Consider the following 24,896-nt stretch of genomic DNA (forward strand, 5'->3'; position numbering starts at 1 on the left):
TTTTTTTTTTTTTTTGTATTCCCTGGACAGTGCCCAGTACAGTGCTCTGCACATAGTAGGTGCTCAATAAATGTTGACTGACTGAACAGCCAGAGTGTGGTTAAATGATATCTAATAAGCTAAGTTACCCATCTATAACTTCATTAACTTTGTTTTACTCTTGAAAGCTGGTTTTATGTGGCTATATTTTCAAAACATAAGTGCAGTTGTATGTGTGTAAGATTTATCTTTGTTTGTTTTTGCTTTTTAAGAAATGCAAACAGATCGCACAAAGTAAGGAAGATGATGACGTAATAGTGAATAAGCCTCATGTTTCGGATGAAGAGGAAGAAGAACCTCCTTTTTATCATCATCCCTTTAAACTCAGTGAACCCAAACCCATTTTTTTCAATCTCAATGTGAGTATTAGAGTTTATGGATTCATGAAACAACATAATTTTAAGGAAAATTCAAATTCTTAAATTCTTCAGTTTACTTAGTTTAAAAACTCCATTCCCTTCAGAATATGTTGAAAATCAACTGAGAACATTTTAATATAGATATTTGTTATACAGAGTTATAATTTAAATAATCTCCATTTTTTTAGATTGCAGCTGCAGCAAAGCCAACTCCACCCAAAAGCCAGGTAACATTAACAAAAGAATTTCCTGTATCATCTGGATCTCAGCACCGAAAAAAAGAAGCTGATAGTGTTTATGGAGAGTGGGTTCCTGTAGAGAAAAACGGCGAAGAAAACAAAGATGAAGATGACAATGTTTTCAGCAGCACTTTGCCCTCTGAGGTAAGTAAAGGAATAAAATGTGGTTTGTTTTTTTCCCTTATTTACCTGAATCTGCCATTTTATTGTTATTTTATATCTGATTTGGATTCTGTTTCACTCTTCTTAGGGCCGGGTTAAACGGCAGGGCCGGGTTAGACGACAGCTGAAACAACCCGCAGCTTCTCATTTGACAGTAACTCGATGCAATTCACTTTGTGGAACCAAGCCACAAAGTGAAAAGCATCGAATTGCAGAGAACAGTGTTATCACATCCCTACCCAACATTGGCCCCTCTATGCACTTGTGGGAAGGTAGCCCAAGGTACAACTATTTAGCTTCTCGTTTTGCTTCGAGGCTCTATAGCTCTAGATTTTGGTGGTAGCAAAATTTTGGGTGGAGGCATTAAGCAGAGCGGGGCAGATCCTCAGGTTCAACACAAGAACTGGATTGGAAAAGGTCACCAATATGAGCTTATTGGGTACATCGCCCATTCCCGTTATATAGTGGTTTATTACTATTTCTCCAGGTTGTTGTCAAATAGCCTTTAAATTTAATAATTTTTCCTTCCCTGTACCACCTTGGTCCTAATGAATTCTTGTGTTTAACCTAATGCTCAGCCTTGGAACTCCATTCCCTTCTCCTTTTCCTCTTTGCTACTATTAAAAGTTGGAGAAGTGGAAGTCAAACCTTGAAATTTACATGAGGCTATAGTTGTATCTTGTCAGAATGACACAGTGATAATGCCAAGTGTCAAATTAACCCCATTAAAATGCCGCCTGATTAAATAATGTGCTGCTAAATATAATGCACATGAAAACAGCAAGACTGTATATATATGTAAATATATATATATATATCTGTATCTTTGTATGTATCTCTGTATCTGTACCTTTGCTGTATCTTTTAATAAACAGTTTACTTTTATTTAACTTGTTGTGCAAAATCACGCTTGGGGGATCTGGGAGGGTGGAGACTTTAATAGGGGGGTGGGAGTTTTAAAAGATACCATAAACTAGTTGTCATCACCTTTACTTCCATTTGCTGTTGGTATCCAAAGACCAGACATTGTGCAAGGACTCTCTATGCTAGATATCTGGTGCCCTTAAAATAAGTGGCTTTCCCCCGCTGCCATTTATTGCAGTTCTGGGGTATGTAGGTCAGAGAGACCTGTACTCTCTACTCTTCACCTTCAGGTTCCCTTCACTGACCATATCATCTTCCACTACTCACCTTCAATACTACAAACAAATCGTATTTATAAAATCAGAAAGTGAACAGAACCCAAATCAGAAACTTGGTGGTAGCAGTATTTTTTACCCCTGAGCTATTCACAGGCGACATTTTCACTGTGTTTTTTTTGACCTGCGGCATTTTGAAAGGGAACAGATTCTGTACAATGAATTAAGTGGGACATGATAACTTGACAAGGCAACTTAACAGTCACAGGTGATGATCTGTATTCTCATGGAGTTTCACAAGTAAAGTTTACCTTCACCAGTAAAGGAAAGCAATACGTAGACAATATTTTATGAAACCAGTTCAATTGCTAATCTTCAAGGGTACCTGCACATCTCAGGAGGGGGAAAGGTTGACATTTGCAACTGAATCATGTAATAGCCGAATACGAACTATGATAAAAAGGGATGAATAGACTTAGAAATCCTGATACATATGCTTTCAGTCATTAATTTCACGCATAAAAAGCATTTATCAAAGGGAAAATGGGTATTAAAAATTTTTTTGCAATGGTGTGAAGACCTTTGAATAGTATTACAAATTTGTTGCGAAGATAGGTGAAGATAATTTTAAACTTTGTTCAGTTGAACGCGGGTAACAGGTTAAATGCTTAATGGATCCTCATAATTAAGTTGGAATTTGATAAGCAGCCAATTTGAATTTTTACACTGATAATGTGTTGTCCATTGTCTTATTAAACATGAATGTCAGGTTTTAGGTTGGAAAGATTTTTCTGGGGCAAAGGATTGAAAAAAAGGGGTGGTGGTAATGAAAATTTTTTAAGTAAAGGGGTTTTTAATGAAAGATTTATAAGCAGATGTAACTATTTGACAACAGGGCTCATGTTTAAGCTAGATTAGATTAAAAGGTTATGTATACATATATAGGTTAACAATGTTAAAAGAATCTCAAAAGTTTAGAGGGAAAAGGCAGAATTGTTTTGCTTTCATTTCTCTACTTAGTCACAAATAAAAGAAATGCACACAATGTAATACGTTTTACTTCGTAGACCAATGGTGGTGCAGTACTAGTGACATTTTATGGTAGCATGGAGTATGGACCTCTTGAGTTTCTTGGGGCTTGTAATAAAGACTTTCTAGACTGAAAGAAAAGTTCTTTTTGATGGTCAGTTTTTAAATGGAGTAGCCTTTATGTTTTTATTCTATTTTCATTTTAATAAATATTAAGTCATTTGTGGGTCTTTAATTCTGAGCATAAAACATTTAAGTGATGAGCATAGATTTGATCTCCATTAAAACATTACAACTGAACTAGCTTTGTTGAAAATCCAAATGTGAACTGCATCCTTAACCCCACCATTTGTCTGGTAACGAGTGCCTTTTGGCATAAGTATGAGTAGACAAAAATTGTGGATGGATCAGCATAAATCCATAACTTTATGGAAAAACAACGCATCAGGCTGTGGTGCTCTACCACCATAGCATCACTTTCCTACCCAGAATCCAGTCAGCAGCAACCTCAGTAAGAGTGACTACAGGACTTTGACTATATTGGTGTGAATAAGATTAATGAATAACAAACATTAGAAAGCTAGCATTAAAAATAAAAACAAAATTCTTACGTGCATTCATTCTCAGTACAGAAGTAATAAAGGTTAGTGAAGGCATAACTGGGTACAAGATCTAACATGGCATTTCCGTGGGTTTACCTAGTCATGTTTAAGGGGTCCAAAGATATAATGCCTTTAAGGTCTTAGTGATTGCTTACATGTTATAATCAATACACAAGCAGTGAGCTTGGTTTCTATTATCGATATATATTACATAGCTCAATGGTGCTAAAATTCTTTTATTACAGAGTTTAGGAAAACGAACATTTGGGGGTGAGATGGAAATTTTAACTGGAATGATACACAGCTCCTGGAGTGCTAGAATTTGCTATGTGTATGACCCTGCTACCAGTCTTTAGATTTTTCTAGGTGGTTAAAAATGAACCTGAATTTATTTGAACCATTAGATGGTTACTGTCCATTTGTAATTCATTTAGCGCAAAATCTTTTTAAGTTAACCAAGAGCTACACTAGAGAATTTTATATAACATGATTCAAAATTCACTTTAAAACCATGTCGATTGACAGACTATATCATGATTTTCGTTTCTGTGGTTTTGTCATTTTGTTTAAAACTATGTGAACTTTTTTGGTAAATACTTGCAAATCATGTTTTATAACCAGTCTAGGTGATGATCTTTAGTTGTTTTCTTATTAAGTTTTTCCTTTTTTTGCCATTTGCAATAAATAGCTTTATTAAACACAATTTATTTCGGAGATTCCTTATCTCACCGTCACTGAATAATTCGCTTTTTTTTATATCCTTTTTCTCACCTAAGAAATACTAATTAAGATAATTTGTTGTGCTTTGGTAAAGAGTTGGGTTGACAAGTCAAACTATAGATATAAAGGGACACTTAAATAATTTAGGTCATGTCATATACATATCATTACACAGTACATCCTAGTAGTCTCAAACTATGGCCCGGGGGCCACATGCAGCCCACCGAGGACATTTATCTGGCCCGCCAGGTGTTGTTTGTTTTTTTACTTCAAAATAAGATGTGCAGTGTGCATAGGAATTTGTTCATAGTTGTTTTTGTTTTTTTAAACTATAGTCCGGCCCTCTTAACAGGTCTGAGGGACAGTGAGCTGGCCCCCTGTTTAAAAAGTTTGAGGTCCCCTGATCGAAGTAGTAGTAATCTGCTTTGTTCCTCAGATACTTGGGGCAAGTTTTTAGTCCTTTTTGCCATAATTCAATAAGATCTCGTGTTGATTTCACAATTTTGAACAAGTCCTAGGGAAAAACAATCCTTAATTAGAATACCGAGAATTACTATACAATTATAATTATAGTTTATAGATTGAATATGAAGCTCTAAGAGTGTATGGAAACATGATTTATTCATAAAACATGATGCTAATGCTCTTGGTTTTAAGATTCCCTCTTCCCAGTTTTTTTAAAGACTCGGTACATTTCCCATGTTTCTAAGTAACATTAAAAGATGTCGAGGTCTAAATCAGTTCAGCAACAGTACTCCAAAACCACGTGACTATTAAAATGAGAAAATAGAGTTCCCGAGTCTCACTCACTACATCTCAATAGCAATTAATAAAGTTCATGGGATAGCACTGCTCTGTGAACGGTAGCTTGTTTATGTTTTACTACTGTTAATGAAAAAAAACTTAGAACATTATATCTTTTGGGATTATGACTGGGTTTTGTGCAGTATTACACACTCCGAAGCTAGGACAGACTTTTTGATGTAAACTTTTGAGCATCTTTCAGAGCTAATAGTGTATTTTGAATATATTTTCTCACATTTAAAATATGAATATAAAGTTAATGGTCAAATTATTATTTGGTAGTAAAGTTATAACATGAACTTGTACATCATCTGAAAAGTTAGCTAATTTAATATCCAAGGTGTTGCATCACCTTGGAAAAACGTATCAAAATTCATACTAAATGTTAGTATAAAAATTTGCCAATAAAGTTTTTAATAAACATGTTAAGGAACTATCCTGGGAATAAACATTTAGATTAATGACTTAAACATTAAAAGAAAAATAGGTACGTTTAAAAAGGTTTTAGATGGCAGGAGGGGACAGGTGCAGAGAGGGCGAGCGGCCAAAAAAAAGGTTTTAGATGGTATAGTCACAAATATATCCACTACTTTTCAAATGTTAAAGGATGTACTATTGTAGAACTGTGAGTTTTGAGAGTCATCAAAATAGATTATTATTAAAGCTTTTTAAATGTAAGATTAGGGTCGGCTGGTAGATGGGACACCGTTATCATCAGAATTTCCTCAGGTTATACGTTTTCTTGGGTAATTATACCCAAGCACGCTAGCCCAGGGTGTAATGGTCAGCAGTTCTAACCAGCAGCTCTGTTTAAGAAAGACAGCTTTCTAATTAAGTCAACAGTTACAGCCTTAGAAACCCACAGAGGTTGCTATGAGCCAGCAGTGACTCAATGGTAGTGAGTTTATTTTTCCAGTTATGAAAACAATTCTGGCAAAGTTAATGAAACATCACTTGAGATTTACTTAAGGCACATTCAAAAATTCTCCCTGATAATTTTAGGAAACATCTAATATAGGCTAAGGGAACATACGTTCCAGCGTGAAATACCTGGAGATGCATATAAAGCTCTGGAAGTAGAGCAGATAACAAAGTGAAATGTAAAGTGAACACTAATTTCTTAGTCTTTCTAGCTGACTGTGTAGATGACCTATTTGTCGTGGTTCCTATAAAGGTTTATATGGACAGTATAGCATTTACAAGTTGACTTAAAATGATCTTTCAAGAAGTATGTATACAGTCTTGCAATTACAGAATTTGTGCCTTTGCCTTTCATTTTTAGATGGCCACATGAAAATATATTTTTTGTGGAAGAAAATTGATTTAGCTCAAGTTGGCAAGATACAAAGAATGACAAACTCTCAAAGGGTTTTTGAAAGTAAAGAATGGAAGATCAGTGAATCCTTAGGCCATGACTATTACAGGTTTCGCTATAGTTCCAAACACAACACATACAGCTCGCTTAACAAAAAACAATAAAAGCTGCATTAACCATTATATCTTATGTAGTACTGAGGGACATTACGAGTCAAAATTGACTCCATACCCCTATGATTTGGTTGATTTCTTTGCAATACCTACTAATTCTTTGTAGATGAAAACAACTCTGCATGCCCAGTAGCATTTTCCAAAATAACCTTTAGATGAAATTATGAAGTGGTATTTAGATGCAATAATAATCAGAAGGAAAAACGCTGGCCTTGGTGGTGCTGTAGCAAGTTCTTGATAGGTATTTCCTCTGGTTGAGCTTTTTACACACCAAAGTGGGAATTTACGCCCAGTTTTACTTTGAAGAAAACATTGTAAAAGTTAAACAATTGCTTGCTTTTAGCATAAATGTATTAGGTGTGTGTGCTTTGAAAAGACCGAAGACACAACAAACATTTTATTTAATTGATGGTATTCCATAATATAAAGTAATCTAACTTTAGTCATACAGGTATAGAAATTTTAAAAAATCATTTGGTTTATTGCAACTGTTGGGGAAAATTGGTTTCTTAAGATTTAATTTCTACAGACTACAAGGTGAAAATATGTTCTGCTGAGTAAATATAAAAGCCTGTACGTGATAATGGATTTCCACTTGTTTGTTTAAACTTTACTTCTGCTTCTGAAGGCAATGGTAATAAAGTTCTTACAGGATCATTCTTAGGATTTTAGCTTGATATGGTAGAAAATCTGAAATCAGACTTTGGATTGGGTTGTGTTGCTTCTGAGACAGTAACTAAGCTTAGCCAGTTTTATAAGTTTTCTGAGGTTATTCTAACTTTCTGAATCTTCTGCTTACAAGATGCTAATAATTAAGACTGCTGTTTTGCATTTGACATGTAGCAACTAAAGATAGTAGGAGCATATTCAGAATTTAGGGGGGAGCATATTCAGAATTTGGGGGGACTGTGGTAATTTAAGATAATTATCTGTTTTTCTCCTTAGCCTGTGGACATCTCTACAGCAATGACTGAGCGAGCACTTGCTCAGAAAAGACTCAGTGAGAATGCATTTGACCTTGAAGCCATGAGCATGTTAAATCGAGCCCAGGAACGGGTATGTAGCAATTTTCCATGTCTGAATGAGACTTTTTACAGATGGTTGAGTTGTGACATGTGTGCCACAAAGTTAAACTGTAGAGCTTTAGCTAGAAAATCATTTAATTAGCTGGTTGATGTTAAATGAATGCTTTAAGGTATGATCATTTCTTAAACTTATTTGGTCTACTACCTCTTTCTGAGAAAACAAAATTACTCATAATTTTCTTGCAGTTAAACTTAAATGTTGTAGCTCCATAGCCCAGGAAAAAGTATTTAAGTATCTGTTTTGCAGTCCCCATCTTGGCCCACATCATTCCAGCTCCCCCTAGGAGGCGATATTGTCCAATTTGGGAAACTAATTTAGTGCATGTTTATAAGAGAAATAGAAAAAAATTCTCTGCTCTCTGCTTACAATAGATACATTAATAAAATAGCACATGTAGGAAATAGAATGGAAAGATAATAAAAAATTTCCTTGATTTTTTTTTTTTTTTTTTTTTGGATTCCTTTTGTAGTAACTCAAATGTTCACAGTAACCCTTTCTGGTATATGTACTACTAGCAGCTCAGCTTTCCAGCGGAAGAAACTGAGGTAGAGTGGTGAAGTAATGTCCAAAGGTCATGCAACTAATAGGAGGGTAATGTGGTCTTCAAATCTAGGCATTTTGAATCCAGAGTCTATGCATCATGTCCACTGCCCTCTACCTTTCTACAGATCTATATACAAACACTTAAGAACGGGTCAGTCCAAGTGAAAATAATGCCTAACATACCTGATGGTCAGTAAAATAGTATGAATTCTTTCCTCAATTGATTATTTACTCATCATAATAAATGCTGGATATTCAGTGGACAGTATCCTGTATTTATTACTTTTAAGCTTTGAGTTTAATTAGCAATACCCTGATGATCATGGTGTTTAATGAATTGCATTTTTGTGATATAAGAATAGGTGGGATGCCTTCACAAAAATAGCTTTCTTTTCCACACTACAAGTGTTTCCTTTGAGTACATTTCTCTTGAAGAAAGATTATCATAGCTATGCCTCTTATTTGTTAAACATCTCAAATCTTATTAATGGAGTTACTCAAACATTGGAAGGTTTAGGAAAATGTCTCATTTTTAATGAGCATAAATCCAATATATTGTTTTAAAAGTTGACTAATGTTAAATATTTCTTAGGAACTAAATTTCGCGTAATTATTTGTTCTTACCAGTGGCACGTTAACAAGGTTTTACCTAATTGAAGCCTCTTATTTCTTCAGATTGATGCCTGGGCTCAGCTGAACTCTATTCCTGGCCAGTTCACAGGAAGTACAGGAGTACAGGTTCTGACACAAGAACAATTGGCAAATACTGGTGCCCAAGCCTGGATTAAAAAGGTATACAATATATACACATAGAAAAATGTTGAAGTGCAAAGTTATTTAAGGAAATGTTTTATTTAAAATGCATGAAGAACCCAATAACGCTAACCACAGTTCATTAGTAAATTTGTTGTGTGTATATGCTCCAGGATGGACACTGAAGAAAGATCTGCTTCATGAGACAATGGCAAATGTATACATATGGCCCCAAAGCCACTCACTTTATATCTTAGGCTACTTTTATTGCTGCTGCTGGTGGTTTGAGTAGTAGTTGTTGTTTTTTTTTTTGGCCCTTTTTTTAAAAACTGTATTTTTAATGCCAACAGTATGTCAGGTGCTGTTCAGAATTTTCTAGTTCCTATTGGGCTACTAATCTAATAATTTCAAAGCAGTGGTTCTCAAATTTTTCCTCAAGGGACGCTGTATTACAGGTTTATTTTTGGTGGATCACTGTCCCCAAGAGCCTTGCACCAGCCTGCTTTCCCATTCCTCTCTTCCACTGCCCTTATCCCACCCCACCCTCCCTCTCCTTAGTGCCTGTGCCCCATCTTACAATCCTTGTTCCACACCCTTCTTGTCACTTCTAGCCTAGGTCCCTTTGGTTGTCAGCCTTTGGTTACTGCAAGTAGTTGGGAGGTCCTAATGTTAGCATTGCATGTGGCGATCTTGCCATGGGATTGGAAGGCTGCGGGAGGATGACTTTAGTGTGGGGTGGGCAGTGCTAAAGGGTGGGGATGGTGAAGGCGGTGGGTTTGGAATGTACAATGTGATCTGTGGACCACCATTAAGGCCCTGGTGGCCTCTGGTGATCCACAGGCCCAATTTGAGAACCACTGATTTCCTGAAGAAAAAAAAAAGAAAACACAGGACCTATAAGACCTAAAATCAAAGGAGAATGGATGCCTTGAACTGCGAAGATGTGGGTGCACCTGGTTTGAGATTCCTGCAATAAGACCTGTAACCTCCACCTATGGCTGCCTCATTGTTGGGGGAGTCCTAGGTGGCTATGAGGGGCTTTGTGAAGAAGTACGTTCTGGTGAAGGGATGGCTTGGTTGGGTGGGCCATGAGAAATTTGTTTCAGGAGTACTGGCAGCATAGCAGTGCTGAAACTGGGAGGCCACGAGGTCTAATGGATTGGGAAGGTTTCTTTATCCCGATGTATTCGACTCCTTGTATGACCGTGGGCAAGTAATTCTTTGGAATTTCAGAGGCTCCATGTTTTATGTGGACACAGTTTTTATTACTGCCTAACATAGACTCAAGTGCTAGTGAATAAACTTATTTATGAAAAATGAGGCACTGATTGCTTCAGATGTTTTGATCTCATAAGTTACTTTAATTTTGATAGATTAACAAAATAGCCTCACTTTGCCTGCCTTTCTTTTTAAATAGTTACACGTATGTGCATAATGAGTACATGGTCAGGCTCTAAAAACTTGTTGCTTTATATACTTGGGATTAGTTTGGGAAAAGGATGAGAACCTAACACTTGGATTCATATTGGACTAATTTATATTACAGTACTTTAAAGAGTAAAAAATGCTTTTTGTATATTAAAGATGACAATCTTAGTGGGAAGAAATATACTTGCACATCTGTTTCTTTAACAGCTTTAATAACTTGTTCTAGGGACTGAATTTAGTATTTTAGGAAATTAGACTTGAGATTAGCCCTTAGACACACAGTAATGAGTAACTAAGAGTTACTGCTTCTGGAGAAACTTCTGAATGTTTCTATTTCCAAATAGTGGTAAAGTGCTTATCCATATTGCTTGTGCTTCTAAATAGCATAATATTAAGTAAGTTACTTTGAAAGGTGAACTTAACAATAGATTCAGTTGATTTTCTGCTAACCTCCCTTTAAAATTTCATCTAGTACTTTTAGAGTTGTACACAGTTCTTACATTTTAAATGAAATTTAAAATGTTAATTCAAGTGTAGAAGACAAAATTTTGTCTTTACATTATATATCCTAAATACCAAACTATTTTGATAAATTGGCATGATAGAAAGGTATGTTTTGGCAGACTAAAATTTAAATTTTAGAAGAAAGCAATGCTTCCAATAAAGTGTTCTTTCGTATAGACTTAGTGAAAAATATTTGTAGCTAATTTAAGGGAGAAACATACATAAAAATAAGCTAAACATTCATAAAAGTCTTTATTTACACAACTAAAAACAAAATGTACCTCTACCATCAAATACTGTCTGCTCCTTAAATATTGAGGTACATTCCAAAAGCTGATTCGAATGATGGTTTGGCATTTCTGCCTTAATATAGTTAAAACGTGTCCTTTCTATATGTTAGAAACGGAATGAGAAAAATTCCTGTTTCCTGTTTTTTTAATGTAGCATATTTTATTAAACATTCTCCATCAGTAAAACTGTAACTTGATAAATGTTTACTAATGTGGTTTCATTGGATTTCTCAGCATTTTAAAAAACCATACTCATTGGGGTAAAGAAAGATAAAAAGAATGCAAAGCAAAATTGGAAATCTGGGTTATTTGTGGGTTTGTATTGTATTCTGCACAGTTGCCCTTTTTTTTAGGAGTGTTTCCTGGAAAAGAGGGGCGGATGAACCTGGAAGTAAGTAAAAATCATTCTAGGTGTGTAGCATCAAGGCAGTTGATATTCAAGCATCAGCTAACTTTTCTCTTTATACATCTACACTGCATGGCCTGCACCAATGAAAGGAACTGAACCAGGGGTATGTTTCTACCTCCACAGCTGCCTCCTTCCATCAGAGCACCTTGTTGAACTTAATGTCTAGTCATACATCATTGGCATGTTTTATCCCTAGCAATTAATTAGAAAGCTGGGAAAAAATATGATTACACAGTTTTGCTGTGTAAAATAAGACTTTTAATATTTAGCATTAACTTATCAATTCAGGAAATGATAATGTGTACTAGCCCCAGTTACTAAGTTTTGGCTCCCCTGTTGATAAGTTAATGCTGGAGAATAAATCTGATATTTAAACACAAGGGGAATTAAAGCATGATTTGGAGATGTTGTTATTCCTTAAGTAATCATCAAGATTAACAGAATTTAATACTATTTTATGTACACAAAATGCCCTTTTAAAAAGGCATCAAGTATTTGAACATGAATTTAAACTAACTGATCATGCTAATGTTTATAGTTATGTATCTTGTGACATTAAGCGGTTTGCTGCTTTGATGGAAATTATGGTTCAGTGGGTTGGATACGAGAGATGACTGTTCACAGAATAACCTGTGAACTTTCACCCCTCTATATGGAAACTTGTTTCAGGGCCAAATCCTTGTAGCTGTCTTCTTGCCCCGGTCAGTGCCAGCCCTACTATTCACAACACTGCTGCTACCGAGGCCTAGGTATGTAAACGTTTAAGGAGTTTTTAAAAGTCTTTTAACATCAAGTTAGGTTTTAAAAGAATTCAAACTCAGTTTGGTATATTTACAGGGTGGTATCTTCTCTGGTTTTCTTATAATTTATTGACTGGGCATATTTGTATCAGATAAATTTATTTTTAAGAGTTACTTTTTTGCTTCAAAGGAATTTTCTGTGTGAAATATTTACACTTGCTTTATGGTAGAATGAGGAAGGAAACTTTGGAAGACAACAGTATGCTTCTTCAGTGTCCAAACTATTTGAGTGATTTCTGGGCTTTATTTATTAACAAGGTACACCTGGGACAATTATTGAATGTTTTAACATTGCCTTCTTTTTATTTTGCAAGCTAAGAAGAAATACCAGTGAACCTAAAATAGTGGACGGAACAGGAGTGTTCTAATTTTTTTTTTTTTTTTGGAGGGGGACTTAAGAGCCACTGTACTGCCATTTACTTGCCTTAACTAATTTTCAAATACAACATTATGTTAATGTAAAATATGCAAATTAAACTATGTAAGTATAGAAACATTTAAAATTAAAACTGTAACAACTAGAAATAAAATAAGGTTTCTCTCTTTTAGAAAGTTACCACTGAGTTTACAATCAATTTCTAACTGTACAATGGGGACATTTTACCTTTCTTTCTTTGGATAGGATCAGTTCTTAAGAGCAGCCCCAGTAACTGGAGGAATGGGAGCCGTTTTGATGAGAAAAATGGGCTGGAGAGAAGGAGAAGGATTAGGAAAAAACAAAGAAGGCAATAAAGAACCTATTCTGGTTGATTTTAAGACTGATAGGAAAGGTAAGTTATTTTGGAGTGTTTATTATGTAATCTTTAGTAATTAAAATTTTATTACCTTTGTGCATTGTTTTGATCACATTGACACCTAGATTTAGTACTAGTCTATATAATGCTTTTTGTCAAAACCTTTTAAACCTATTTTCCATATAAAGCATCTAATGTCAATAAATGTAGTTGGAGACAAATTGAGCTTTTAAAAGGCAACTTTTGTCAGTGATATTTACTAACTAAGGAGAATAGGCATAATGTACTTTTATTATTATAATTATAACTAGGTTTTTTGTTTTGATGGAGGCCATATACTTGTTTTTATTAATAGGGCTTTTCCCCCTCAAATTTTCTTTTTAATCTGCCTTTTCCTGTTCAATCTGCCTCCATTGTCACTCTGGACCTTTTGGTAGATCTTTCCTGGTCAGTAGTTGAGCTCTAAAGAGCCTTGGTTGGTATAGTGGCTTGTGTGTTGGCCTACTAACTGCAAGGTCAGCATTTTGATTCCACAAGTAACTCCAATGAAGAAAGAAGAGGGTCTTTGCTCATAAGATTTATAGTATATAACCTCGGGGAGCCCACAGGGACAGTTCTACCTTGCCCTGTAAGGGTCTTCTGTGAATCAGAAATGACTCGAAGGCAGTGTGTTGAGTTGAACTAGAGTAGGCTTGAATGACCGACCAGTAAAGCAGTGTTCTCTCTTCATATGGCCAAAGAGTTTGAACTTGTATCAGAGTACTTTGGAACTTTAACTGTTGCATATATTTTGCTACTGTCTTCTGAAGCCATGGTTGTGTAGTGGGGTTTAAGCATTGGACTGCTAATGGTGGTTGAACCTGCTAGCTGTTGGAATCCACCAGCTGTCATCTGGGAGAAAGATGAAGCCCGTTTGCTTCTGAATAGGTTTATGGCTTTGGAAAGCTGAAGTTCTTTTCGGTCCTATAGGGTCGCTATGAGTTGGAAGCCATTTGGTGCCCGTGGCTAGTCAGAGCTTGTAATACAGTGGTTGTTTTAAATATATTCTTAACACCTAACTAATTATATTTTAAACCATTCTTCCCCTGAAATAAAGTTCAAAGTAGAAGCACACAACTTTTTTAATTAGCTTGAACCTGATTTTTAAAACTGGAATTTTAAATTATCTTCTTGTTATCATAGAAAATTATTGATCTTAATGCAATTGATGTCTGAATTTGTGCTATGGTTCTGCAACAAATTATTTTTAATATATTTTGTTATCACTTAGAACACGATCATATGTCATCTACTTATACTACTATATTGCCATTTAAGTACAAATTATAAGGCGTTTAATGTTATCGGGTACATTCAGTGATAGGCTACAGTAAACACAATTATTCTATAGTACATTAAGAATTGATCACTTTGATTAAAATAAAAGGACTTTTAACTTGTATTACTTGTGCCATATTGAAATCATGTTACTTAAACAAAAACTAAATAGTGAACTAGGTCATTCCAATGAGAGAATACTATCGGAAGGAAAGAACTAGAGATATTTTGCATTATTCCAAGGTATGGTCTTGAAATTGTGCACCACGGAGTGCTCAAAAATTCCCATAGAATAGCACACTGGGAAAACATTATCAGTGTGGTCTTAGCAGAGGAGTGTGGGAAACTTCTTGTACATGGGTGCTAGGAAAAAGCAGTTTAGCATAGTATTACAGGGAATTTATTCTACTTGGTAATGTAATAAATCTATGGGAAAGGGAACTTATGCTAAGAGGTTATGTTTCTTTCTTGAGAACAGCTCTTACTAAGCCAGAAAGCATGTTTGCTGGGGAATAATGATCAAAATTGTCATAAGCAGTAGCCATTTACATGTTTTTCTTTTTTGAACATTTTGTCATTACCACTGAGCAACATTTATTTATTTATTTTGGGGGCAGGGTAAGAAACTTAGAAATCATTGCAATAGCCACTGTCTTTTAAACTGAGAAAAAGACCTAGAGGAGTTGGTTATTATGGCATCTAATTTGTTTCTTATATATTCTTGGTCAAATTGTTGTATTTGCTAATATTTTTGTTTAATAACATAGATTTATGAGGGGGGTTCAAAAACTTTGTGGGAGAAGTACATCTATCCATTACATTTTCCCACAAACTTTTTAAACTCAGCAAACTCTGAATTTGGTGTAATAAGGTGTAATTCACATCAGGACATTTTGTTCAGTGATCGCTTGTTTGTTTGTTTTTCTGTAAAGGTCTTGTTGCGGTAGGAGAAAGAGCGCAAAAGAGATCTGGGAACTTTTCTGCTGCAATGAAGGATCTGTCAGGTGAGGGTACGCTATGAAATTTCTTCTTACCCCTACTATTTTGAATTCATAATTTGTTGTAAAAGGTGTGGGGAATTTCTAATTGGCTTTTTTTCCCCCCTACACAGGCAAACATCCAGTCTCTGCCTTGATGGAAATCTGTAATAAGAGAAGGTGGCAGCCACCTGAATTTCTCTTGGTCCATGACAGTGGCCCTGACCATCGCAAACATTTTCTCTTTAGGGTAAATATAAATTTCATTCATTTGACTCAATGTTAATGGATAAAGGGGTAATCATTACATGGTCAGAGGTTAATTCCATGATAGTGAGTTGGGGGATGTTTGAGGGGGCATCAAAAAGTTTTGTGGAAAAATTGGTTTGTTATTTTTTCCGTGAATTATTCCTATATGTGAAGTGGGTAGAGTGGTGGCATTTCTCAACAATGAAGGGTATTTTCAATGTGATCTTTAGTGGAGGGGAGAGATTTGGGCAGACCAAACCTGGTAAATTTCACTTTGATACTTTTTAGTGGAATCATGGGCACTGATGTACATTTATCAGGAATTCATTTTTCCATTTGAGACCTGCTCCTAATTTGCAGTCCCTTTCCCCAAAATGCCTCCTAATGGGCTGAGATTAATCAGGATGGGTTTTATAGTTGTGTAATTTTTTTAGCATTTAGTATGAAAATACAAAGCTAATAGATATTAAAGTTTGATGCTGTTCTTATTGTATGTTTTTCTTGAATAGGTATTGAGAAATGGAAGCCCTTACCAGCCCAATTGTATGTTTTTCTTGAATAGGTATTGATAAATGGAAGCGCTTACCAGCCCAGCTTTGCCAGCCCTAATAAGAAGCATGCTAAAGCCACAGCAGCTACTGTGGTTCTTCAAGCAATGGGCCTTGTACCAAAGGACCTCATGGCTAATGCCACTTGCTTCAGGAGTGCCTCACGTAGATAGATTGAGGTTTTATATTAATCATTTCAGATAATTTTACTCTGCATCAAAATGTATTTCCTCAATGTTGTAAATATTTGGCAATTGAAGACATTGTGTAAAAAGCAATCTGTACAAACATCTGCAGGCTTTGATTTTTGTACCATGGAAATTGTATTTAACCATACAGGGTTTTGGTATGTTTATATTGTTTACCTTAGTGATGTATTTGTTTTAAGTGGCTAACATCCAAACAATTGATTGTTCGAAGGCATCAGTAATCTTCAGTGTGGAATGTTAAATAACGCTTTTATACTGTATTTTGTACTATGCTGTAACTCCCCTTCCTTATGGCTAGGCTGCTGTAACACTTGCCTGTAACCAGTGAAGGGCTGTGCACCTTGTACTATTTTCACAATGGGGTTCTGCTGGACAGATACTGGGCCAGTGTTATTGAGGTAATCAAGCAAGATCTGTTCCACAGGGCTAACGCCACCACCTCCCCTCAAAATTTTGTAGAGGTTATAAGAAGAATGGTATGTTGTGTGATCATCAGCACCAAGTCCTGTGTTCCTGTTAAAGCCACTTTGGGCTGTAAGAAGGGTGTGAAAATAAAGTCTGACTAGAATTCTGCGGAGGCCAAGTACCTTTTAGTATGGCACTGAGTTGTGATAATAGTTATACTTCGATGTGCATTTTGAATTTCAGCTACACCTAGGTATATTTAAAATAATTAAAATGCTGTAACCAACTTATCTAATAAAATCGGCACCCAGCCACTATTTTGTTGACTATGAAAAAGTTAAGTTCATGTTAATTTTTAGGGTCTGATAGACTATTTCATGTGTATTACAGTGGTATTCATATTCTATGTCTCTAAACTTTATTTTCAAAAGCTTAAGGCCCCAATACAAACTTCTCTGGAATAAATGTGGTGGTTTATTTTCTGAACTGTACAGCAAACACACATATACTTCTTCAAATACTGTTTATCATCTTAATGCCTTGATTTCTAATCACCTTTATTTAAGAAATTTTGAACTAAACAACCTGTGAAAATCACATTACTCCTTTACCAACTTTAAAATGGAGCATACATTCTTTGGGTTAATCACTAAAAAACCGATTCAAGATTCTTGAGTGGTGGAAGACCATAGGGGGTACAGGTCATGCTAATAAAATAGAACCTATAAAATCATTTGCTGAAGGTAAAAGTTAATATATAATACTGTATCCTGGCTCCGATGCCACTGGTCAGAAAGCCCATTAGATAACAATTCTTAAAATTTCTCATTTGTAAGAAAACACCTTTTGGTTATAACTCACTTTTAAGGATTTAGAATTTTTACTCGACTTCTCTGAGGTAGTTTTTAGTAGTTTTGGGTCACTGGTTGGATATATGAAAATTTTTTAAGAGATTAAAGAACTAGAAAACTTATAAGCAACATTTGAATGTTCCATTTAGCTTCCAAAATGAACTTTAAAGCCATTATCTTGAATTTCCTCCTTAGAAAGCCTTTTTTTTTTTTTTTTTTCCGTAATCTCCATTTTAGGCTTACTTTGGTGTTCAGGATCTCCAGTTATAAATGTAGTCATTCATTTCCACAAGCTGTAAGGATGATTTCCCCAGTAGTGGTATTTGACTTAGTTGTTCCAGAGTTTTTGGGTGCAACCCACAGTTGGCAAGTTCCTTATGAACAATATCCTGTGGGGATAACATATTCAAGTCAGCACACTGAGCTGTGAACAACTTAGTAATAAGCAGGGTGTTGTTCAGTATGCAACATTAAGAGCCATTCAAAGGGGCCAGCTGTTACCTAAGTTGATCTTTGGAAGCCCTTAGGGCAATGGTTCTCAACCTTTGTAATGCTGTGACCCTTCAATACAGTAACTCATGTTGTGGTGACCCCCAACCTTAAAATTACTTTTGCTGCTACTTCAACACTGAAATTTTGCTACTCTAACGCAGGGGGTGGATCCGATTCGATAGCACCCAACATACTTTTGTGACAAAATTATCTGGTGATCTCCCATAAAGGCTGGTCTGGGCCCTGAGGGACTCCACAAAAGCAAATAAGGGCAACACATCAGAAGCTGAAAAACTGATCGTGTCAGGTTTCTAAAATAACTTCTGTTTATTTTTACCAGTCCAACAAGCTGATGAAGCAACTACTTTAAAGGCCTTAATTGCAACGCTTCAAATGAAAACCCTTGTTTTACCCATATCAAATAGTTTGCTTTCAGACTTCATTCTCATAACCTTACATCATAGGAATCAGCACCTACGTGTCCAGAATGAGGACATGTAAATAAGAACCTTTCCTTTTGACCTGGGACACTTCAGTCACTGTTAATGAGTACAGGAGTCTAGATTACAAACCTCAAAAGCAAGTTAGACGTTAAGCCTCCCCCTTAAGTAATTTAATAATTGGTTAAAATGAAGGCCCACACTTTGGTAACTTAAGGTTCCACACTATAATTTTCTTTAACTTGAGTAACCTCAATTTTATTAAAGCAGCTAGAAATCTGTGCTGTAATTGTTTAACTCTGTATACTGACCTTATCCAGTACTTTATCCACTGGCGGGCTGCTATTAAATACAGCAGTTGGCTCGTGTGTGTACAGCCCTGCTGAAAAAGACCCGCTCTGCGAAGACTGGAGGAGCGTAAGCACAGAGTGCAGAGAGTGCGGCATCACCGGCCCCGTGATCTCCAAACTAAACTGCTCTCTGTAGCCAGAAGGGGCTTGTGTCTTCACGCTGACGCTTCGTGCCTTCATGAAAGAGAAAACGATCACTCACTCTCCTCAAGACAGTGCTGCCATCTCCTAATTCAATTGTCTTCAATACATTCCGAGTTTTCCTCAATATCAAGTAACAAGTAGTTTCTAGTACATGACTCAAAATGAGATTGGAAAATGGCAAAAAGCAAATGACCAATATATATCTGCCACCAATTAGCTGGCCAAGTAAAAATTAGTTTAATGCTAACCGAGAAACATGCACCAAGATGCTAGTAGATACTCTAAATCTGACTTCGAGGGAAAAAAAAGGTACTTTTCAAAAGGCAAGTTTATTATAGAACTTCCCCCCATTTTTATTACCTTAAGCATTTGCATTGTGGCACCTCTGAAAGCTACAGGGGATAACAGGGTTGGTGGAAGTCCTGCTTGTGGACCAGATGTGGCCACTAGACTCTTACAGTTGATCAAAAAATTGAGCAAGGTAAAAGTGTTGATTCCTTTCACCAATACAACAGACTCAGGCTTATGATCCATCTGCACTTCATGTTTTTCTTTCCGCCTGAGGATGACAATCAAGGAAATTGCAAATTTGAATTCTCACACCTGTGGCAAAAGCAGTTATCTTGAGTTGAATCACCATTTTCAAAAGGAAATATCCTTGCTACCCATTCTCTGCCACAACAGATAATGGGGACTTGTTGACAGCTGACCAAGATTATTATGTTTTTTTCTCATTAAAAAAAAAATATATCGTTCCGTTCCTTTATGAATTTAATCAACATGGAATGTTTTCACTTTAAAACATATTAGCTTAATAGTTGTCCAGTTTATTGGTACATTAGGCTTATTTAATGTCATGATGGAAAACTAAAATTAACATTATTTTTAGTTACAGTGTGATTAAGGTGGTAAGCTGCTCATAAAGATGATTCAATAACAACTGAAAGGATACAACTTGATAGAGAGTATGTCTGGCTTTTTAATTTTATCTTGCACACCCATCTCCTTCAGCCAGGAAAAAGTTTCCTCTTCATCCTCATCACTGATGGCTTGCTCCCTGAAAAATTGGTATTGTTAGGGTTCTCATACAGCTGTTATTGCTATAAAATGTTTTCAGTGACATCTACTTTAGTCACTGGATGATGTAAAATATTAATTGCATACTCTCCATGTCCCAAGCTTGTCCCAGATCTTTTCTTCTTATGGGCAGTTTCTTTTATTAAAGGCAGAGAAAAGTCAATACCTACAATAGGAAAAAAAGGGAAAAGTACTTAAATTTTAGTAATTCTCAAAATACTTTAACAGGCATGCTCTGTCACAGAATGCAATAGCTGAAGATGGCAATGGTTTTACAACTGATCTAAGGCAGTACAGTAGCTTTTGTTTCCTTCACAGTTGCCAACAAGAAATACATTAAATATACTCACTATATATAACTTTCATAAATTATATTTCAGTCCATTAAAAAAATAAGTGCTATTTGAGGCCACATAAATAATTTCATACTCTACTGGATCCTAACCCAGTCTGAAATCCTGTAAAGGGTGTAATTTGTAGGATAAAAGTGACTTTTCTTGGGCCTTATTTGAGAAAGAGCGGGGAACACTATTTTCTTAATGCTCTAGTTCAGTGACAAATCACTGCTGAAACAAAATCAGGAGAGACTTTCTTTTTTTTTACCTTCATTTTTCATAGCTTCTCTTAAACCTCTAGTTGTGGGGGAGATGAGAGCTGTGATGACATCACTTCCAGCAAACCCTGCTGCCCGGAATAGTACAGTGAACTGATAGGTACAAATGTAGAAATACGGGCAAAGCTTTGTTTTCAGCAGATTATATAGAGAAGTAAAGCTTACTGACCTACAAAACAAGAAACTTTCCATTAGGTGTTATTAAGCGTTTAACTCAGCATGCAAAGCAATAATACATTGCCTAATTTAATACACAGTCCAAAGATGACAGATCCTGGTTAGCATTGTGGTCAGATTCAACTTGACTTTTAAAGCTCTGAAACTGGTAATGAATGGGGACTGACCAGTGATTCCTAATTAGTGTCTGTCAATCACGCATGAACCAATTTTTAGAAAACAAAAATTGGTTGACGGTTGGCTTTCTCTGAGCCACTTCTGTTGATGAGGACAGAAGCAGACACTGACAGAACCTTACAGAATTGTTATATATAAAACACATGCTTCACGATTAAGAATGAAGTTTAGAAACGAAACAGCTTCAGTGCTGGCAATCAGCATTTTTTAGATAAAACAGTTCAGAAAGAGAGATCTTTATATCATCATGCATTTTATATGGTAAGTACAACTAAGAGAAAGTAGTTGGAGGGGGAGGGGCCGGGGGAGAGGGAAAAATGAACTGATACCAAGGGCTCAAGTAGAAAGCAAATGTTTTGAGAATGATGAGGGCAACAAATGTGCTTGACACAATGGCTGTATGTACGGATTGTGATAAGAGTTGTACGAGGCCCCAATACAATGATTTAACAACAACAACAAAAGCACACCTTGGGTGGGGAGGCCAGGAGTTAGAATTACAGTAAGAGGAGCTACTACTAAAACAGAAACCACTATTAAACTGCACAAGTGCTTTTATTAATCTTACCAGTCACTCATTAAAACGTGTTGCAGGGCATCATCATTTGACCATGGGCTTGTCTTTCCGGCCATTCTTCTATCTGCTCCAATTCGAGGGAACAGTGGCAGCCAGGGTAAAGAAGGGTGGAGCCAATAGACAAGACTCTGCTGGAAGGCACAGCGGAGCTCAGTGGAGAGCCTGGGGTCCTAAAGTCCAGGGAATGGTGGGCATTTTTTGCCCATAAGAAGCACAACATTCCGTTAGTGAGGCATTGAATATACGCATGCATTTAATCTAAGAACTGTTGCTACCTACAGAAAAGCATCCATAGCTTTTATGGGTCTAAAATGTATGTTTTCTTAGGAAAACCTTTTCCTGTCAGCCCTGACAATTTGTTACACAATTGTTATACCAGGGACACTTAAAATAGAAGATGGGCAAAACTTCCATCACTAACAATCTTGCAAACAACAAGCGCACGTGTGTTTCCGTGTAGCTAACACTACTTGCCCTCAAGCTGCTTGAAAAGCACACAGCGAAAGCGGACCAGGTGAATCACAAATCATCCTGATCTAGTCATTGGAAAAGATGTACCAATGCCCCTGGAGGCGTTCCTTTTAGCGGCATTCGAGAGGTGCTGTTTGAAGGAACGAAACAGCAGTTCATTCCACAACTCTCTAACAGGTGGCAGCAACGGTGCACTTGAAACCAGTACATGGCTTGGTTTAATGATTCCTGCCTTCGACAGTTCATAATTCTCAGTCCATTTTTAGCAAGAATTAGTACTGAGTTGGTCCGTTCATGAGCTGCTGAATATGGAAAAACAAACTCTGGATAGAAAGTATGATTTGAAAAGCTTTCCAAATCCATGTCTTTTTTTTTTTTAAATATGGAACGCTTCACGAATTTGCGTGTCATCCTTGCACAGGGGCCATGCTAATCTTCTCTGTATTGTTCCAATTTTAGTGTATGTGCTGCCGAAGCGAGCACCCAAATCCATGTCTTGTCCTAATTTTTGGACCGAGAAACAGCAGAAGGAAAAATCATTTACCCACTATTAAGACTGAAGAGTGTCATTTTATAGAGAAGCATTTTCACACTACATGCGTTATTTTAAAACAGTTATTTTATTTTAATTACCTGTATCCTCTGAGGTAAGGTAACTTCTGTTGCCCGGCAGTGCTGTACGAGACCTTGAGCCTCTTCGTGTGCTTTCAAATGATCTGCCCAGGCAAAGGGTTGAGAGGAGGTGAAAAGAAGTCTAGTTTTAATACTCCAGTCCACGGGTAATTTGGTGCTTTCTGAGGATGGAACATCCATTTCGGAGAAAGATCCTGCTGAACCCTTTCAGAAAACAGCACCAAAAACAATCAGTAGTGTCTCAAGAAAAATGTCAGCCACGATCATTGATGTTAAAACATGATTGTGTATCACCACCAAAAATATACCAGCGATGAAAAAAGTCTCAAAGGAGCCAGTAAACACGGAGGTCATCTCCACAAAGCCAGGTGCCTTTGTTGGTGGTTGATGACGCTGGAGGAAGGGCAGCTTTAACTTTTTGGTTCATACATTTTGATTTCATTTTAGCATTAGGCTATCTTCTAATCCCATTTTTCTGCAAACTTTTTGATGTTCCCTCATATTATATGATCATCAATTTAAAACATTAAAATCTCTTACTGTTGTCCAAGTGGAAATGAATGATCTAAGTGTTTAAAAAAGCATCAAGAACCAGGGTTAATCTGCTCCTGCAGGGAATGCTGCGAGAGACTATTTTTAAGAAACATTTTCTGACCTCAAAATCCAAACCACACCCCCCCATCTGTTTTGCATTTCTCACCGATCAATTCCTCAACATCAGTCTCTTTTAAAAGATATTGTAAAATGCCAAGGCCGAAGGGCTATTTTCGAGAGACCGTGCGTGATAAGGTGGTCATGTGTTTTTAAGTGCGGAGAACAGGTCTAGGGGAAGGATATCTGGTAGTTGTCCGACAATTAGGGCACGCTATTCATGTATGGCTCAAGTTATCACCATCATCAAAGTACCTAGGGAACAGAATCAAGAGTGTGGACGTGGAGAGATGGTGGTGGTAGACAGTGACGGTCAGTGCACCCCAACAAGCTTTGGGGGTGATGTGGGAATTTAATTTGAAGGTCTGGTGGAGGACTGCATTCAAAGAAAACTTGAGCCTACAGTGGCTGAATCTGAGGTGAGGTGAAGGAATCAGTGCTTAAGGAAGAGTGTAAGAACTGTTGGAAGCAGAGGAAAAGTCCCTTCTACGACTCTTGTATTGACTGGCATCATACACATTAATACACCACACCAAGTCCTTGATTTTGGCTGAAGCCATCTTTTTGATGCTGGGCAAATTTGCTACAAAAGACCCCTAGAATCTTTCAAAACAATGACATCACTTAGACGGCTAAGGAGCACTGGACTCTGCACTGCTTCCTGTGCACGTGAAAGCTGTACAGTGGAAAAGAAAACTGACACTGACAAATTATGGCAGTGGTAAAGATTAATGGATACACTCTGGCCTGCCCAAAGAATGAACACGTCTACCTTGGGGTCCGTACAGGCAGAATGCTGCTTAGAATGGAGGAGGGTGAGACTGTCATCAGGAGAGACCAATGCACCGATCCTGTCGTTCACCTCACCACGCTGTAGAGGGTGCAAGACCCCAGAGATGGCCTGAAACTGGTGTGACATCCAGGGGCACAGGACTGGGCAAGGTATCCTTCCGTTAGACAGGGAGTAAAGTACTTTCTCAGAGTTCTCTGTGAAAACTTTTCCAAACAAACTGCTTCCGAGCAGTACATGTTTACATCGTCAGAAAGTGCATTCTGATGATGTGACAGGTTTACCTTGGGTAATTCAGTAGTGGTTGTTCTTTCAGGAAACTTTTCCCATAGCAATTCATTTTCTTGATTAGAATCTAAAACCTAGATTAAAAACAAAAACCCTTTAAATGACAGTTTACTGTGAAAATGTACAGACCCTGCGCCAGTTCCTGAGTTCATAAACTCCTCAATCGGTCTATCAGCATTTTTACTTCAATTCTGTGTCTAACATTCAAAATTGAGAGGGAAAGGGGCATACACTTACTGATGGCATAAATCCCATATAAAAAGACCCATCAGGCTGAGGGATAAGAGAATTGCTAGGGAATTCTGAATGTTAGCGCGCCCCCCCCCAAAGTC

At 36.8% G+C, this 24,896-nt stretch overlaps 2 protein-coding genes and 1 non-coding gene across 11 annotated transcripts in view; 1 reads left to right on the plus strand and 2 right to left on the minus strand.

The window, feature by feature from the left end:
- SON (SON DNA and RNA binding protein) overlaps positions 1-17,298 on the plus strand; it is a 32,575-nt gene extending 15,277 nt beyond the window's left edge. For 2 of the 7 annotated variants that reach the window (XM_045284443.1, XM_045284447.1), the window contains 8 exons: positions 252-398; positions 587-781; positions 7,527-7,637; positions 8,886-9,002; positions 13,017-13,164; positions 15,378-15,455; positions 15,557-15,672; positions 16,234-17,298. In XM_045284443.1, the coding sequence (XP_045140378.1) occupies positions 252-398; positions 587-781; positions 7,527-7,637; positions 8,886-9,002; positions 13,017-13,164; positions 15,378-15,455; positions 15,557-15,672; positions 16,234-16,392 (1,071 nt within the window). In that variant the 3' untranslated portion in view covers positions 16,393-17,298. Of the gene's footprint in view, positions 1-251; positions 399-586; positions 782-887; positions 1,650-7,526; positions 7,638-8,885; positions 9,003-12,263; positions 12,344-13,016; positions 13,165-15,377; positions 15,456-15,556; positions 15,673-16,180 lie in introns of those variants that run through there. The other 5 variants (XM_045284445.1, XM_045284444.1, XM_030888702.2 and 2 more) reach the window with 5 other exon arrangements.
- DONSON (DNA replication fork stabilization factor DONSON) lies at positions 4,646-24,537 on the minus strand. Of its 3 annotated transcripts, XM_045284450.1 has the most exons (10): positions 24,259-24,537; positions 22,836-23,039; positions 21,723-21,901; positions 20,791-20,969; positions 20,275-20,353; positions 20,063-20,167; positions 19,471-19,669; positions 18,928-19,140; positions 17,928-18,073; positions 4,646-4,803 (listed from the first exon to the last, which is right to left on the minus strand). In XM_045284450.1, the coding sequence occupies exons 1-9, from the start codon at positions 24,403-24,405 to the stop codon at positions 17,936-17,938; spliced, it is 1,443 nt and encodes a 480-aa protein (XP_045140385.1). In that variant the 5' UTR covers positions 24,406-24,537; the 3' UTR covers positions 4,646-4,803; positions 17,928-17,935. The 3 variants fall into 3 exon arrangements, with proteins under 3 accessions (XP_045140385.1, XP_045140384.1, XP_045140386.1); XM_045284449.1 differs by lacking the exon at positions 4,646-4,803 and having other exon boundaries at positions 17,352-18,073; positions 24,259-24,536; XM_045284451.1 differs by lacking the exons at positions 4,646-4,803; positions 24,259-24,537 and having other exon boundaries at positions 17,352-18,073; positions 21,723-22,703; positions 22,836-22,928.
- Positions 22,579-22,685, minus strand: LOC115873579. The gene has a single exon (XR_004048478.1). It is a non-coding gene; the product is annotated as a U6 spliceosomal RNA (small nuclear RNA).
- Positions 24,538-24,896: the final 359 nt, after the last annotated feature.

The sequence above is a fragment of the Echinops telfairi genome, unplaced genomic scaffold (assembly GCF_000313985.2).
Source record: "Echinops telfairi isolate 266 unplaced genomic scaffold, ASM31398v2 ScPeMD7_7469;HRSCAF=8507_0, whole genome shotgun sequence".
Lineage (NCBI taxonomy): Eukaryota > Metazoa > Chordata > Mammalia > Afrosoricida > Tenrecidae > Echinops > Echinops telfairi.

Coding starts and splice junctions, on each gene's coding strand:
- DONSON (XM_045284450.1), bottom strand. CDS start 24,405: ATGTCACACCAGTTTCAGGCCATCTCTGGGGTCTTGCACCCTCTACAG. Junction 20,168..20,274: donor ACAAGCTTGGGACATGGAGA/GTATGCAATTAA, acceptor CCAATTTTTCAG/GGAGCAAGCCATCAGTGATG. Junction 19,670..20,062: donor GACATACTCTCTATCAAGTT/GTATCCTTTCAG, acceptor TGTCATCCTCAG/GCGGAAAGAAAAACATGAAG.